Source organism: Lepeophtheirus salmonis, chromosome 14 (assembly GCF_016086655.4).
Source record: "Lepeophtheirus salmonis chromosome 14, UVic_Lsal_1.4, whole genome shotgun sequence".
Taxonomy (NCBI): Eukaryota; Metazoa; Arthropoda; class Copepoda; order Siphonostomatoida; family Caligidae; genus Lepeophtheirus; species Lepeophtheirus salmonis.
Genome location: NC_052144.2, coordinates 1,713,242 through 1,730,699, shown reverse-complemented (window position 1 = coordinate 1,730,699; position 17,458 = coordinate 1,713,242). Strand labels below are relative to the sequence as shown.

Sequence of the window (17,458 nt, the reverse complement as noted above, 5' to 3'; positions counted from 1 at the left end):
TAAATACTTCAGCCCAACTCTGTAGTTCTAATATTATTATCCTAATTAAAATTAAAATAAACGGGTTAAATGCTATCCTTATTGTTCAGGATGTAGGTAAACATTATCAGGATTTACCTGAAGGACTCTGTGTACGTTTAATTTTGGCTTTGGATACAAGAAATTTACTCGAGTATTTATGTCTAAAGATCTAAATCGATCCGGATCCGAGAAAATGTTTAAAATCCGTATTATTTTTAAAATTTACATGGGGGATATGTTGATATTAGGACTGGTCCTAAGGTGGGATAACTAAGAATATGAAGTATAGCTTGTAGCCTTCATTTGATATAATATGTTTTTCAATAACTCATCAAGGAAATTTAAGTATTTCTTTTTATATTTTACGAAGAAAGAATACATTTTAAGTTAGTCCCAGCAAAATAAACTTTGAAACTTTTTATAAAGCAATTGTGCTTTTTGAACTTTTGCGAATGAAAAAAGGGGCTACATCCAAAACCAATGCAATAGACTCTGTTAATCTCAAAAGCTCTTATTGCGAGCGAGCTGACGTCATATGAGCCTATTGTTGTGGAAGAAGTATAATTTGTGGCCTTATCTCTGAAAATTCCAAACATATGAACGGATACATTGTCAACAGCATCAGAAGGGATCAAGTATATTCTATCTCTGGCATCCAACAAGTTTTTCAAGTTTTAAGTTTCAAGTTCAAGTCTGATTATATTGTGAGTGATAGAAAAACTACTACAGGGTGTCCACGATAAATTGGAACTACTTTAAACTTCATCCAGATCCATAATGTAGATATTAGGGATTAAATCATACTAGTATAAAAGGTTGCGTGAACAATACACTATAACTTCCACCACAATTGTTTTGACAACAAAAGTATAGTATAGGAGGTTGAGGGGAAGGTCTGCTGCAAGGCCCACAACATGAGAAGTGACCAAATCCGCACTCTCCACTTCCTTGAAGGCCTCTGGAAGTCCATCAAGGCTTTGCCAGGGACTTCCTTGTCCAGGTTGGCCAAGAACCGTGAAGTCAGCAAGCAACTGGTCTCCAAGGCTGTGAATGAGGACCTCGGGTACAGGTCATACCGAATGGCCAAATAACACATTTCCAATTTATCGTGGACACCCTGCAGTCATCATTTGACTCAATTTTTTGTACAAATAAACCCATTTCAATCAATGAATTTCTACTCCAGGAGGTGCATATGTCGCTTCTTTGTTACCTAAAAAGGCCCATCCTAACAGACAGTCCTTTGGACCAATCCCAAAACTGAAACAACACAGCATTATCAGTCTTCAATTGACTCTCATTTAGGCTCTAAATAAACCCATTTGTATAAATGCAGAGGAAATGAAATGCAGAGATGTTTTTGTTCATAAGATTACTTTATTCGAAATAGGAGAATCAATAATGTTTATATATTATTTTTTTCATTTGTTGACTAGAAAGGTTCCTTTTTTATTATTTTGTTTTGTAGCTATAGGTATTAGGGGTAGTCAAAATATCGACATATGGCCTGGGAGGTTGAATATAAATTAAAAATCAATAAAATAAAATTATACTATAACGGGTTCTGATTTTGGATCATACTATGGCAAAGGGAATAATGTTGTCTTTCCATTCGCTTTGACCATGATGCGCCCTCTAGCGTTGGAGACATGAAAATGACAATAAGAGAGAAAGAAATAGGGGGGATCAATGAAGCGTCATAAGTGAGATTGCTATTTCGTTTATCGTCCGTTCTGTGCATGGATTCGCATATGCCGGTTCAGATTACCAGATTGTGAGAATTTCAAGTGACAGAGCTTGCATTGGTAGGGCTTTTCTCCGGAATGAATTCGTAAATGCTTCGTAAGGGTACTCGAGTCGGAAAATGCTTTTTTACACATCCGACATCTGGAGAGAGAAATAAATACAAAATAAGAAAGTGTTGAAGAAAAGGGATGTGGGGGGTTTGAAGGAGGGGATCTTACCTATAGGGTCGCTCTCCGGAGTGCGTTCTCATATGGGTAGTAACACTACTACTCTGTGAGAATTTCCGATTACAGATGGAGCAATGAAAGGGTTTCTCTCCGGAATGGGTTCGACAATGCGCTGTGAGGTTTGCGGCTTGCGAAAAGGATTTGTCGCAATCATAACATCGGTAGGGTCGTTCTCCAGAGTGTGTCCTCATGTGAGTTTTGAGCGTAGAGGGTCGAGCGTATGTCTTGCCGCAAATCCCACAAACGTTTTTTGTGTTGTCAGTCGACGAGTCTGGACTAGAGGGGTTTTTCAGAATTTTCCGATCTTCGAAACTGGATACATAACAACGATTTCCTCCGCGGGAATTGATATAGGGAAATTGATGAGGTTGTCCTCCTCCTAAGCTTCTTCTCTTTTCGGGATATTCCTCTTCCTTGGAACTCATGGTACTCTCTCCGTAGAGGAGGGATCCGTTGTAGTATCCGGAATGTGTGTTGTTATTCACGTGAATAGCCGAAGAAGTGGAGGATGTCGAGGAGGATGAAGAGTAGCCACAGTGATTACCCGACGTTGGGTACTGTGAGTTCCAATTATTATTTGGCTATAAAAAAGAAAATACATCAGTTGGTCAATTTGGCATGAATTTACATGTTATTTGGAACAAACATAAAATAAGTTGTATTTTTTCTCATACCAATAATATTATTTCTCCCTATTTTAAAAATAAAGCATAATAGGTGCTCAAAAAGTCTTACAATGTAATAAAAATAAAAATGAAAGAGGTTTCGTAGGCATTTTTTATAAACCTTCAGTTCGAACTTTTTAGTGCAGTGATTTTAGATGTGTGGTCAGCCGTTTAGATGAGATTAAATACTTTTAAGTGGAAATTGGAAGCCAAAAGAAAGGAAGTAACCGTTATTGTCCACGCGGGTCACACCTACGTAATGAACCTACTCTTAGTCAGCAACCAGACGGTCTAGAGGGTCAGAAAATTATTTGAAGATAACAGATAACATAGAAGACAAACCTGGAAGGGTTCAACCAACCAAGCTAACTACAGAAGCTACCAGAGAGGCCTTTAAAACAAATGTAAGAATGAAATTGACTGTGAAAAAAGTTATTAAACAGTCCAGAGTGTCAAAAGCCGTAGAAATTGCTGGTGGAAAGTACCTACCTAAGGCTTCAAAAACGACCTTTACTTAGTCAAGTCCAAAAAAATTATCGTCTTTAGAACTATAAATGTATCCTGGATGATCTTAATCATCATAGATACAGTGTCATTTTCTTCTGTGATGACAAAACTTTCACAGTTGATCCAGTTATTAACAGTCAAAATGATAGATTAAAAACCTTTCTCTATATATAATAGAGAATAAATCCTGGAAAATGAGATTCAGAGAGAGAAACCTGTTTCTTGAACATCTAGACCATCTGATTATCGAAGGAGACAACCTGTAAGAGTTTTCAAACACACCGTATTATATGGAAATTCTTAAAAACTTTAACTACACACTGAACTCAAATATTGATATATTCTCCGAACATGAACTTGATTCGACTTGAGGCAAAAAAGGCTTGCTGGAAGGAAAACTAAGAAACTCGAAATTTTTTACTCGTATCCAACACTAATATTTTTAATTATAAAAAAACAGAAAATAGGAATTAAAAAAATGATGGATTGTCGTATTTAAGGCTAAATTACGCACTTATAGTGTTTCAAATTAGTCATTAAGTTAGGGAAGGGCTCAAAATAAAATATTTTCTCTGCATGCTTTGCACCTCGCGTAGGGATTTGCCTTTTAATTGTGATGATGCTGTGTTACTGTTTGACCTTCGGCCTTTTTGGCCTCACTTGGCAGATTTCCATGGCCATATCCAAGGAGCTCGAGTCAGTTTTATGGAGACATTTGTTCAGAACAAAAAATCAAAAGTCTTAGGCATTGTGGACGGTACAGGTGCCGTCTACCCTCCTATTTTTGGGGAAAGAGTGGCTCAATGCAGATGCTTACATCGAACTTCTGGATAAGAAAGTGCTAAAAAAGTTTTGGGACAGCTTTGTTTTCACTCAAGACAGAGCTCAGTGGCATTGCACCGGCAAGACACATACCTTTCTGAGAGAAAACTTTCGAGACGTTTGGGACCTCAAAATGTGACTGCCCTCCTCTCCAGACGCGAACCCTTTGACTACCCTACCTAGACGCGTCTGGAGTAGAAGGTGTATGCTAATCAGCACAGAAGTGTCCAGTCTCTGGAGGGCTTCATCAAAAAGGAGTGAACCAAACTCGTGTCTGACTACATTCCTGGTCTGCAAGGGGACCTCGTATTGAGGCAAGTATGAGAGCTGAGGGCTCATATCATTAATAAAACTTGTTTCAAACACTATTTTCAAATGATTTTGTTAAAAAATATCTTCACAAAACCCTTTGTTTAAATTTTACACTTGAAAAATTTAAAAAAACAAAATGTGGTAACACTAGAAAAGATCAGCCCTGTATTTCAAGAAACAGAGTCCTTTTTTTCATAAGGAAAGCCTTTTTATTTGTTACAAAAAAAGAAGTTTTCATCACAAGTGTTTTTTTTTACTTCATACATAAACATTTCCAGACTAAAAGGGTGTTCGGATAGGCCGGGCCAATTCATTTTAATGCAAAGATTTCCATTTACTATTTGCAACTTTTAAGATATTTTTATATAATTTTCAAGTTACCACGTGGCTCTCTTAGGTGTACAAAAGCCAACTATCTCAATCCAAGGGAAAAAATCAGTTGACTACTTTAATGAATAACTATACCTCAAGACTCGGTTCCTGGAATCCATAGGGTGAGAAGTGTGTAGGCGAATTCATATTCATGGAAACATTGACGTTCATGGTCCCAGGAAAAAAGTCATGCTGTTGTTGATGGGACATGTGGCCATGATGTGGAGAAGCCCAAGGAGTTTCTCCATAGGTTGAGGTTGTGTAGAGTGAGTTGGACTCTTGCAAAGAAGTGGTGACGGGGAGTTGGGCATCTGTCTCAAAAGGAGGACTCCAATGGGAGTCTGGAGGAGGTGATTCTGGATGAACTACAGGGTTTTTTAGGGATAGGAGAACGTCGGCCATGTGACTTGTCGGTGCTTTCTCTCTTGACATACTGAAATAGTCAAAAGTTAGTAGATGGTTTAATTGGAAGGAATGCTAATCTTAAGCATTTTTAGAGTGCAAGTCTTTGTTTCTCTTAGCAAACCAAAGCAGTTATAATTTTTATTTAAATCTGGAAGAAAGAATGTTTAAGTGCAGGGGCGTCCGCAAGGTGGGTTGAAGGGGCTATAGCCCCTCCAAAAGGAAAAAAAAAATAATAATAAAGGAATTTTTTTTTTTACTAGAAAATAGAATATTTGAAATTAATTTTTTTTTACAACAAATTAAATTTTTTGTGAATAGCTGTGAATTTTTTGAAATATTTTTCCAAAAAAATATTGTTTGGAAAAAAGATGTGTATTTTTAAACCTTTTTTACAAAAAAATTTAATTTTAAATTTATTTTTTGTGTACAGCTTTGGATTTTTGAAGCATTTCCCGAATAAATTTATCACACACCAGTGACTTCTTTAAACTTGAATGTTGTCTCTTCAAGAATAAAATAGTAATGACAACATTTTCCTTGTTTTTTTCCCCACTTGAGTCATAGATCATTTTTCATATACATACACTTGAGGTTTACAGTTCTAAGTAGTATTGTCTCATTCCTTATGAGGAAATAAAGACTGTAGTTCCGTTCAGTACTAAAACTTATATAATTCGGCCCTTGATGACGTTACTTAACGTTATTTAGAAACATTTTAAGGAATTACTTTGTTATATAAAAATTTTGTCAAAAATAATTGTTGAGATTAAAATTTTGTAATTAAAAAAGTGTGATCTCGGCTGAAATTTGTAGTTATGTATTTAAATATGTTAAACATAATATATTCGTGACCTATTTTACTCTGATATATTATTTTAAAAAAATGACTCATCTGGGAAAATGAAAGATATTGTCTGCATTCGAGATATCTAGAGTTTCACGGCTCAAATAAATGTTTGACTCATTGGTTATTTTATCTCTTGCAGAGACGTGGTTCTTGTTTTTCAATTTGGAATACTTTTTACCCCTCCCCCCAATTTGCAACTAGGTGTAACATGCATACCTATTCACGGCATCAACGGCCTCCAATGAGGCAAAGGGAAGATCCCCCATGTCTTCAATGATATTGGAAGCCGGTGCAATCTCAGATGAGGAAAGGAAATCCGGAGTCGTCGAAGGATCTTCCACTGAATGAGACACTGTTGTAATTGTTGGTACTGGAGTAGTTGTGTCCGAAGTGAAGAGCTCCTCTGGGTAGAAAAGGACGTCTAAGCAGTTGTTGTAACCTAATGGATTCGTAAAAATAAAAAAATAAAAATAGAATATAAATATTAGTCCATTTTTATCAATGTAAGTAATCTTAGATGTGTTGCCGCCTTTTTTTATTGTTCTTTTAATTGGTCATATGGAGTACCACTGATTAAGTAACAGTTAAAATTATAGTATTACAATTACTCCATTTGACCTAGGGGTCCTCATTAAAGCCCATATACATATCCTTCTCTAGAAACAACTGGGGCGCAAACCTACGCATATTGGGTTCAAGAGAATAATTTCTCTGAGAGCGTTATCCATTGAGCTACGTTCCAAGCTAATTTTCGGCTATCTGATTGTTTTATTTATATAGCCAGAAAATGAATATAATTTAGCTGTTAGTCGAAGAACTTTGCTGATCGTTGCATGAGTTTATGTGACTTTTAGTAATGTCAGAAATAGAAATAAATAAAACAAAATTTGATTCTGGGTGTTTAAATTGATTAGATTCAAATGAAAAGTTTCATTGTACAAGCTCATACCACAGCAGGGTCGATTCAACCTAATGGTAGGCTAATCTGTCCTGCATGCTAGAACAAGAATAACTTATCCCCCCTTATTTTTTTGACCAATTAAAGGCTATCTTTAGAGTAGAATAGTTTTGAAATGAAAGAGGGAATTGAATTAAAATAATCTTGAGATGATTTATATTTTTGGTTGTTTTAATATTAATAAAATTAATCCTGGATTTTAATTTATTCACCCTTCTATGATCAAATACCCCCCCCCTCCCCCCCAAATCCCATGGACACCACTGCACTTTCAAGGACAAGGTTTACGAATAATTTTTTCTTTCCTAGACAGCCTTACGGATTTTCTAATATTGTTAAGCAACAATACATTTTTTACGCTGAAACTTTGAAATATGATATACTTAGGAGCCCTTCAAAAATTGAACCCCTTAAACTACAAGCCATATAATAAATTTACCCGATTTTCTAGGCGTTTGTTGTTTGCTTAAAAGCACTAGACAAGGCTGAATCTGAGTACTTACTGGAATCGTCCAATTGAGATGTTCCGAAAATGGAGTTGAAACTCGTTGAAAGTTGATGATCCCCCTTGGGATGTGAATGATTCTGATTATTGGGAGGACCTATGATGTGGTGATGAATGGAAGAGGGTTGGTTGTACTCTGAAGATGAGGACGCAGAAGATGTAAACTGCTGGTGATGATGATTAAGTGTACTATAGTCTAAATTAACAAAATTTTTGGATTCATCCTCTTCTCCCTCTTCAAAGCTTTGCTTCCAGAGAGATGTGTCCAAAAGGAGGCTCGAACCCTTGTTTTCAAAAATATCCTCTACCACTACTTTATCAAGAACACTGGGGGAGACGCTATCCCTTTGTTCATTGACAATGACGGTATTACTGTCCTTACTCAAGGATGACTCAAGTTCTTCGTATGTGGGATCGCTGGTGGTCGAGGAAATTAGTTCCTGAAGGAGGAAAATAAATGGAAAATTAATCAATTGATCTTGAAAATGAAGGAATAAACAGGGCTCTGTACTTTTGTCTTAAGCCTATTGGACATTTGGCCTTACCTCCATTTAGTTTCAAGGATATTTCGCCTTAATATATGAATACAATAAGTTTTGTACGTAGTCATTGTTCATTTTTTGACTAAAATGAATACTTATTTTTAGTTTTGAATCAAAATATGTAATGTTTGTTACTATAAAAAGCACTTAAATGGTCATTTTCTGACTAAAAAATGATGGAATTATGCGTTTACCTCATAGTAAGCTTGTATCTCAATCCATGAGTCTTTTCCAATATAAATAATCCATCATGTATAATGATAATTGTTAATAGAGAAGTGATTAACACTTCTTCCTTTGGTATCGTCGTGGTTTTTATTTCTTATTATACTACTAATTATAACCTATTTTGTGTCTGGTTCGAACTCAATACTTTGGGAGATTTTTTGAGACTCAAACTATAGGTTTGAGCAGAAAAACGTGGACTGTTAATTAATGCTTATTTTCTCATTAATATATATATATATATAGAGCACCATCTCCAGTCTACGTTTTGCGTTTTTGTGTTATTACATAGTTTCTTCAACAGAAAACAATCATTTAATGGATTTTATAGTAACATCTATGACAAATTTAATTAAACAATTCAAAGGGAACATCACTTTTTACCAAGAATAAACCGTAACAACGTATAAATCTCATTTGTTTATATATATAGGTGAAATAAACTTGGGGAAAAAAATTGTTTTAAGGCCAAATATCTGGAAGTAAAATAGTTAAATGTAAAAGTACCGAAATAAAATATTCAAAATAAATAAATTTTTTCCAATGTTTTCTGAACAACTGTAGCTTTTTGAAATTTTTTTCCAAAAAATTGAATATTTATTGAATAGTTTTTGTTTTAAATTACATTTTATTTCGGTACATCTTTAACAAAATAAAAAACATTAATATCTTAAAGAACAGTTGATCATCTTAATAAATGCGTGGTGATAAAAAAAATCCTATAAAAACAACCAAATAAAAAAATAAAAGCTGAATAATTTTTTTTTTTTAAACTCCTTGTAACAGACTAATATAGTCTTTAACAATGTTTTCCACTGGGACATTTGTGGTGTCATTAATTGCTTTAAGTGAATAAAGGTAATATTGTGCCTTTGTTATGATGCATGATCTGTTTTTGGGACGTCAGAGCGAAAAAATCGTCCCTCAGATTTTTTGTGAATGATTATGGAGTTTTGAAATTTTTTGAGAAGAACAATAAATTTGTAAAAAAAATTCAAACAAATTTAACTTTTAAATTTTTTTCCCAAAAAATTTTCATATTTCACCCCCCTCCCCCAATTACGAACGCCCCTGCAGAGTCGGGTATTTTATCTATGGACTCCGACGTCCGTGTTGCAACTTTCTCTCCCGTCTTCCCAACAGGCTTTGAAGTCTCAAAGTCATTCAAATCTAGAAGTAAGTAACAAAGTGAATGAAGACATCTTCAAAAGGGTCCAAATTATGAGGGGGGATATGATCTTTCTAATCACTTACTTTGAAGGGGAGAGGGAGAGAGTTTAATATAACTTAAGAAAGTTCTTATTTAAACAATAAATAATATCCACTACTCAAATTACAATTCACAACAGTTGGTTAAATCAATCACTTGTACAAATAGGAAAATATTCATTATATACTTATTTATAAAAGTAATTATTGAATGGGGAAATAAATGGATAAACAAAACTCCTTTAATTTTCCGTCAACAAAAATAAACAAATAAATATCAAGGACAGACTAAAAAAAAAAGAAGAATATTAATTTTGAAGTGAGAAAATCAGTAAATTAGGGATGTACCACGAGCAAAGCTCGTGAATTGATACTCGAGTTATTTGACGTACACAAGAAAAGAGAGGAAAATTCGGCTCATTAACCTAAAAGGCGAGTACTTACTCGTTACTCGTCCGAACTGGTATTCCCTAATGTTAAATACTAACCAAGGTTTCGGTTAGTCGGTTTCTCCGACTAAGAATCAAGCGACTAAAGACACCATGTTTAGTATGTCTTGAATCAAGAACATGACATCTTTAGATGTGGTATCCTTGAAAAAGTCTCCTAAAATTCCTCAAGAGAGTACAGACATTTTAATGCCTAGTACTAGGAAATTGCCAGAAAAGATACTCATTGTGTCTCCTTATCCCAGAAGATGAAAAAGTCTGATAAGATGAAAGTTCGAAAAGAATTCTTACTAATGAAGCTATCAGAAGGTGCAAAAAAAAAAAAAAAATGAAGGCAACTTCCTTTAGGAGGAAAAAAAGCTGCTATAGATGATTTGGAGACAATGAAAGCCCCCTTGGAAGCTATAAACAAAGTATTGTTGGAGAAGGATGACTCCCAACGAAATCGAGAAAAAAAGAAACTCAAAGGTAAAAAAGGTACCTTGAAGCTGAAAAAGACTCAAATTGAATTGATTAAAAATGCTAGTGTCTTCGAAGCCGTCAAAAATCAACCAGAGTATGCTTCGAATCCGTTGTCAACCATTCGAAAAAGTTAATGAAGGCGATAATAGAGGATCATATTTATTTGTTAATCAATGTTTTGAAATGCTGAACGTGGATATCTTTGTAATTAGTACATATACAATTTTTTTTAAATGAAACTTAAATAAAATTAGGTTATTTATTATATATATACTACCAGAGGGCGCCCACCTTGAAGAGCGGAATAGAAACAAAGAATGAAGGTAGAAAAAAAGAGACAGAAAGAGGCATGTTGAAAGATATGAAATTCCCGTCATTTCATACTTTTATTGATAAGAGTATCCATTCAATTTATATGATAATTAATAAATATTCTCTAAATTAAAATTAAAAGTTGGCAACAAGAGAAATACAGAAGACTAGCTACCATATATAGTGACGTGTGAATTATATAAAGTGTTGAATTAAGTTTATCATCAGAAGAGTAACTAAAAATATGACAAGTTTTGAATAACTCTGAGGAAATTTAATTTTTTTGACTGACTGTTTTGGTAGAGAGTAAAAAGTGATAGGGCGAGTATTGAGTATTCAGGCGAGTAGCGAGTACGGCTCATAATTCATCGAGTGTTCTTTTATAAAAACTCGAAAATAGAACAGCAGCAAAATTTAGCTTAAAGGACTATGTACATTGTATAATTTTGCTCGGACGTCATATCTCCAAATTGTAGACAGCAAACGCGGGGAGAGTTGAAGTTCAATTACCGCAACCTTTCAATAATAAGGAAATAATATCTCTAAGCGAAGCGGAGAATATACATATATTATAGCCGGATTAGGAGGAGATACATCTCGAATTTTTGGAGGTATTCGGATAATTTACACTTAGGTGGGTCGTGAAAGTAAATGGAAGGTCATATTAATAGGGGATCTGCAGGTTTTTATTATAAGAAAAGTTAACATTTGATGGACCGGACATGAATTTGACCATATGGCCTTTTTTTTAGAAAAGAAATCCTTTCAAATATTTATTTTTCTCTTTTTACAGATAATTTTAAAGTGATGAATACGAAAATTGCTTGATTTGTGGTACACTATAGTCCCTCTAGCAATCACTCTGTGGATGCTTTTGCATTATGTTGAGGAGGTTGTGAGTTTGTTCAGGGCTGGAGTGTAATCATTCTTGATAGAGACAAGCAAAAATTCGTATTGCTTTACTTAATAAGAGCTGATCTCTTTCAATTCATTCTCTGCCTCTAAGGAATACTCCAAAAATGACAAAAATACAACCTCTTCCACATAATCAGACCTCTAACCTACTTTTATGATCCACCAAAGTGCTAATGGTCTGAATATCTCGAAAAAGTTGAGATCACTCTCATCCAATAATATATTCTTGGCCTGCAAATGTATTTTCAATTATTTAAAGGCTGCAACAATTGTATTATCAACTTTTCCGTTGTCGTTGTCTCCAATTTCGGGATTCCAATGACGTGCGGGCAATTTTATTCAATGTACCCGAATGAAATATCTAAAATGAAAATAGATGGATTATATATTTAAGCCAGTAAAACGAATTAAAATTCGTTAGAAAGAAACTATCTAAAAAGATAAATTGTAAAATAAAATCGTTTAAAATGAATTAAAACTTGTTAGAATGGAAATAAGTGGATAAATTGTAAAACCAAATCTGTAGTAGAATGTATTAAAACTCGTTAAAAAGAAACTAACTCTATAGATAAATTTGTGGAATAAAATCAGTAAAACGAATTGAAACTTGTTAAAAACAAACAAACATACGAATTATACATTAAACCCAGCAAAATGAATTAAAATTCGTTAGAAAAGAAATTTATTCCTCAATAGATAAACTGTCAAAATAAAATAGTTTAAAATGAATTAAAATTCGTTAGAAAAGAAATAAATATAAATTAAAATAAAAATCAGTAAAATGAATTAAAACTCATCAAAAGGAATTTGCTAATGACATAGTTGCAAAGTTCTCTTCAAAACATGTCAAAAAGAAAATTACTTTATTTTGTATCAAATTACTCCAATTATATATTGACTAATAATAATATTTTCCGCATTAAAAAATTACCTTTTAATATTATCAATACAATCAAAACTTGTGTGAAAAAAATAAGATATTCAAATACAATTCTTATGCTTCTCAAATCTAACTGCTCAAAAATTGTTATTCATTTTGTATAATGGGGGGGAGTGAGAATGATAATTAGTTTTTGTTTTTTTTTCATTATGGGGAGGAGATGTAAAGGAGGAAGGAAAGAGAGGAGGAGTTTATTTTTTCTTCTTCTTCTTTCATTTGAATTCTCTATACCATTGGTTGGTATGAATCTCTACTACAGCTCCGTCAAATGACTCTCTCTCACTCTCTCCTCTCTACGGCTGGCCTTTCTTTTTCTTTCTACTGCCTTCTGCGAGGGCACTCATTTCCTACTTATTTAATCCTATTGATACACTATGCTATATTACTATTATTCTGTGGAATTCATCTTTATTTCCTTCCCCGGATTTCTAATTCATTTTTTTAAATTATTGTATTCATTGAATAATAATCTTTTTGTATGTAGTATTGCTTACAAATGGAATATGAGCTAGATTTGATGGTATTATAAGCTTTAAAAATGTTTTCTAAAAAGGGTTTGAATGAATGATATTATACAGATAAAAATTTAGTTATGTTTACGGGATTTTCTGAACTAGTTTATGATACTTATCATTGTTTTAAATATACTTTTAGTATAAAAAAGTATCAAAAATGGTTGTACGACGCAGCAAAGGCGTTCGCAGGATCTTATTTCGGAGTGGGCTTTTTTTTAGAACAGACAAAAAAACTTTGTGGAAAATTTTTTTTAGCAAAATTTTGCTCCCAAGGGTTTGTGTACTTAAAACTTTTTCTGAAAGCAAAAACTTTATTTGAGGGGGGCTGTAGCCCCTCCAATCCACGGCTGGGTACGTCCCTGCATAGTGTCGTTCGAACAAACGCTCTAAAAATGATACTCCACTCAACAGATATTGAGAACCGTACTTTCAGCTGCTCTACGTCATAAAATAAATGTCCGAGCTATGATAAAGCCCTTGAAATTTTATTGAGCCTACATAAATCAAATTGTCCTCTATAAAATAAGTAAAAATGATCTTTTAGCGTAAAAAAGTCAGCACATTTCTAATTTAGTCCCAGACATAAATTCCTGGTGAAGCCTCTAACAGTGATTGTCAATCACCTTTAACAATTTTTTTTTATGTTTTTCGTCGAAAAATAACGAAATACACATTTTCGAACCGGAACCACTACAAAAATATATGTATCGTGACAACACCCAATTTGTACCTACTAATTAGTAGTATAGGGCCTTTTTATCCCCCCTCCGCAAGTGATAACTTTCTCTATCAAACTACTTCAAAGGTCATGTATAATTTTGAAGTATCCTCTTCTTGATATTTAAAGTCATAGAAAACAGAGTCAAATGTGATTGAATAGCCCTTCTAGCCATTTTATTTATGAATATATTTATTCAAACCTATTCAGTAAGTGGCCCACAGGCCACATGCTAGTTTTGAGTTAAAAAAATGGAATTTTACTGATTAGGGACGTTATTATTGTCATTTATTTACTGATAGGCTATGACATTAGTTGATAAATTAGGCTCAACACCAACCCTGATTTAGGACCGTCTTATTATTTTAAAAATACTTTTTTGAGGACTACAACTTTATTGAACTACCTTGGGAGATATTTATTTATTTATGAGGTGTAATTCATCATGATATATACTTATAAAAAACACCCGACCAGGGTGTAAATATCTTTTTTTCAATCATTTGACCATCAAAAAGGACTCTTTTTGTATTTATTTTATAGAAAAAAACATTTAGCTTCAATACCTTGAGATATATACCACAACAGAGCCAAATGCTTCTCATCTAACACCATGGTAGGGGGGTTGACAAGGACATTAAATAGGAGGAGGGGGTGTTGGGCCTTTTTTCCTTCGCGGAGTACTGGTATCAAAAATGATCTCACTAACGCTTCAAAGCTATACAAGCCAAGAAATGAATAATATTTCAGTCTGTTCTGATTAAACTAATTACAAAACCGGGTGGTCCATTGAAATCCAAACACTTACTAATTCAATAATTAATGAAGTGATTAAATGAATACATATTTAGATAAATAAAAGTGTTCAGATTTGAATAGACCACACCGTACAAATATTAACTAGCTGCAAAACATCAAACAAAAGTTATTGGATATGCCTGAATATATGTTTGAATAAGTAAAAATGGATGAATACAAAAAGTATTCTAGCGTCTGTTTTATATTATCAAATGGTTTCAAAAATGATACCATCGTCATTTTAGCAATAATGGCATGGATATTTTATACTTTAAAGTCTTGAAAAGTATGGGAAAATGGATACCAATTTGGTTGCTTTCATCACATCACTAATATACATATTTTTAAATCAATATATTTTCGTCTATATTTATGTATATACATATTTGTTTGTCAAGAAGCCATAGCAAGTATTTGACGAAATTAAGAAAGAAATAATTGAATGGAGAAAGAGAGAAAAAGCTTTCTCCTATTTGTGTGTTTATTTTTTTCTTTATTATTTTCAATGAATGTGTGTAGTTCAAAAGAACTTTCTTTTTGTTTTTAATAATGATTTACATTGTTATTATACATAATTAATTAAAAGTCAAGAATGATGAATCTGGTCACAAAAAAAAACCCACCAAATTTATTCAACTCAAAATATTTAAATACGGGTTAGATACGACCCACAATGTAGAAAATTGTATTTTTTTTTTGACAAAAAAAAAAAAAAAAAAAAAAAAATCTTCAAATTTTCAATATTTATAGGGATCGTACTAAAGGACTACGCCTCTAATGCACGGCACAATGTAAAAAATATGTATAATTTTCAAATGTTTACTATTTGGAGAGGTCGTACTGAAGGTCTACGGCTCAAATGGGATACAAAACGGAAAATAGTTGAGGTGTATGTGACAAAAAAAAGTATAATTTTGATTATATTTTCAAATATTATATATTTTGAGAGGTCCCACAGATAGTTTACGGCTCATATACCCACCACCACGTAAAATGATTGAGTTAAAAAATAGGAACCTATGGGTCAAGTACGACCCACAATGGAAAAAAACACATTTTTATTAAATTTTCTATATATTGTGAGGTCAAAATAATGAACCTTAACTTAAATGTTGCCCACAACGTAAATAGTCACAGAAGGCCTAAGGCTCAAATGCGACTCAAAATTAAGCAAAAAGACTTTGGTTCTTATTTTCTATGTATACTGAGGTCACAAGCAACACCTTTACCTCAAATGTGATCCACAAGGTAAATTTGTGGAGCTTAGGTTTAATTTGGCTATTTTCATTATTTGCAAGGGTCAAACTGAAGGTCTACGGCTCAAATGCGACCCCCAATGAAAAAAAATACGTTTTTTGCTGGGATTTTATATATTTTGAGACGTCACACTAAAGATCTATGGCTCAAATACGACCCACATTACAAAAAAGAAGAATTTATTCAAATTTTAATATTTTGAAGGATCACACTAAAGGCTTACGGCTCCAATAGAACCCACAATGTAAAATAATATTGTTTTTGAAAAAAAAAAGAAGTAATTTTCAAACTTTCATTAGTTCGAAGTATCAGATACGACCCACAATGTTATTATATTTAATTAAATTTCCTTTATTAGTTAGTTAGGACGGTCATGTCCTCTATGGACAACCATTTAACTCTTATGGTGGCCCTCAGCCAAAATAACTGATGGTAGATCGTTGTTGTTCTCAAAGGGGCAATCAAAATAATCACTGAAGATGTACTCAATATCATAGACGGAGTTGGACTAAATCGTGGGGGAGGTAGATTTGTATTTAACTATATAAAATATTGTTTAATACATTTTTGACAAAGGACTCAATTTTCTATCTAATTAGTCACAAATGATTTTAGTGTAATAATGTTCTATCAATTAAAAAAAAAGGTTGTCTAATTTCTTCTACCTTACCTTACATTTAGATTAATGCCGTAAACTGTATATGAATGATCACTTTATGACGCAGATTCCCCCAGTTAATATTCATTTACCTTCCACATTCAAAAATTGACTCAATACTGACTATTAGTTAGTACTATTATTAATAATAGCGTGTTAAAAAAACAATCCACAACAAAATACCTAATCCTTTAATAAGACATAATCGTCCACTGCTCAATAGTTGTTTACATACTGTATATATATATATAGGTATATAAGCTAATGTAATTGGAACTTGCTACTCACCGCCATTTTGATCGTTTGTCGTAGTTCTAATTGTATAAGTAATTGTTTTTGTTGCAATGATTCTTCAAACACCTTAAAAATAAACAAAGAGCCTTTAACTCCTCTTTTTTTTCGCATGGATATGAACAGTTCTTCATTTTGAAAGGTACTGATGGTGAAGGTAGATTCAAGCAGTCAGCTGACAAGAGCTGTCTGTTTAAAAAAAATACTTTTTATTATTGTTATTTTCTGCTAAAGAGGAAGGCTGTCACATCCGTGATCGTCAGCAATGGTTCTTTTACACTCACTCCTGTTAATATACTAAGGCTTATGGTTGCTGGTAATTCAACACTTGGTGTGTTAGGAAAGAGGGAATTAATTAAAGACGGAAGTGGAACACGAGGCTTACAATGACATCATTTCTTCTTCTTCTTCTCATCTGCCATTTAAATCAGTCCTTCACATATTAATATTCTAAGGTGGTCACTCATTGAAAGTGGAACTATCACCTCTCCGTATGATTTTCTATTATGTCTACTGATGTTTCAAGTCAAGTACCTACAAGATACGTAAAAAAATAAATAAATATGTATATACTTGAAGAATCATATATGTATTTGAATTAATTTGGATTATTATCTAATATGCATATGATTAGGGGGGGAAGGACTTTCCCCGCACACTCGCAGTAATGATGAACCATCTGCATGGCATTGGATCAGAAAGGCAGAAGAAACGACTAGGCAGAAGGAGTGTACGTCTATGGTTTATTTTTCCTTACAAAGAAAATGCTAGTACCTACCT

General features: G+C 33.3%; 1 protein-coding gene across 2 annotated transcripts; it reads right to left on the bottom strand.

Moving 5' to 3' along the window:
• Positions 1-1,378: 1,378 nt before the first annotated feature.
• On the bottom strand, positions 1,379-17,216 carry LOC121129520 (uncharacterized). Of its 2 annotated transcripts, none has more exons than XM_071893517.1 (7): positions 16,957-17,216; positions 16,676-16,883; positions 7,386-7,827; positions 6,141-6,363; positions 4,766-5,105; positions 1,986-2,575; positions 1,379-1,908 (listed from the first exon to the last, which is right to left on the bottom strand). In XM_071893517.1, exons 2-7 carry the CDS (start codon positions 16,790-16,792, stop codon positions 1,743-1,745), a joined length of 1,878 nt encoding a protein of 625 aa, XP_071749618.1. In that variant the 5' UTR covers positions 16,793-16,883; positions 16,957-17,216; the 3' UTR covers positions 1,379-1,742. The 2 variants fall into 2 exon arrangements, with proteins under 2 accessions (XP_071749618.1, XP_071749619.1); XM_071893518.1 differs by having other exon boundaries at positions 16,676-16,867; positions 16,963-17,216.
• Between the last annotated feature and the right edge of the window lie 242 nt (positions 17,217-17,458).

What these genes read in the sequence shown, in the direction of transcription:
- LOC121129520 (XM_071893517.1), bottom strand. Translation starts at nt 16,792, where the DNA reads ATGCGAAAAAAAAGAGGAGTTAAAGGCTCTTTGTTTATTTTTAAGGTG. An exon ending in ATCTCAATTGGACGATTCCA is followed by an intron (nt 6,364 to 7,385) that starts GTAAGTACTCAG and finishes CGAATCCATTAG; the next exon opens with GTTACAACAACTGCTTAGAC. An exon ending in TCCAGGAACCGAGTCTTGAG is followed by an intron (nt 2,576 to 4,765) that starts GTATAGTTATTC and finishes TCTTTTTTATAG; the next exon opens with CCAAATAATAATTGGAACTC.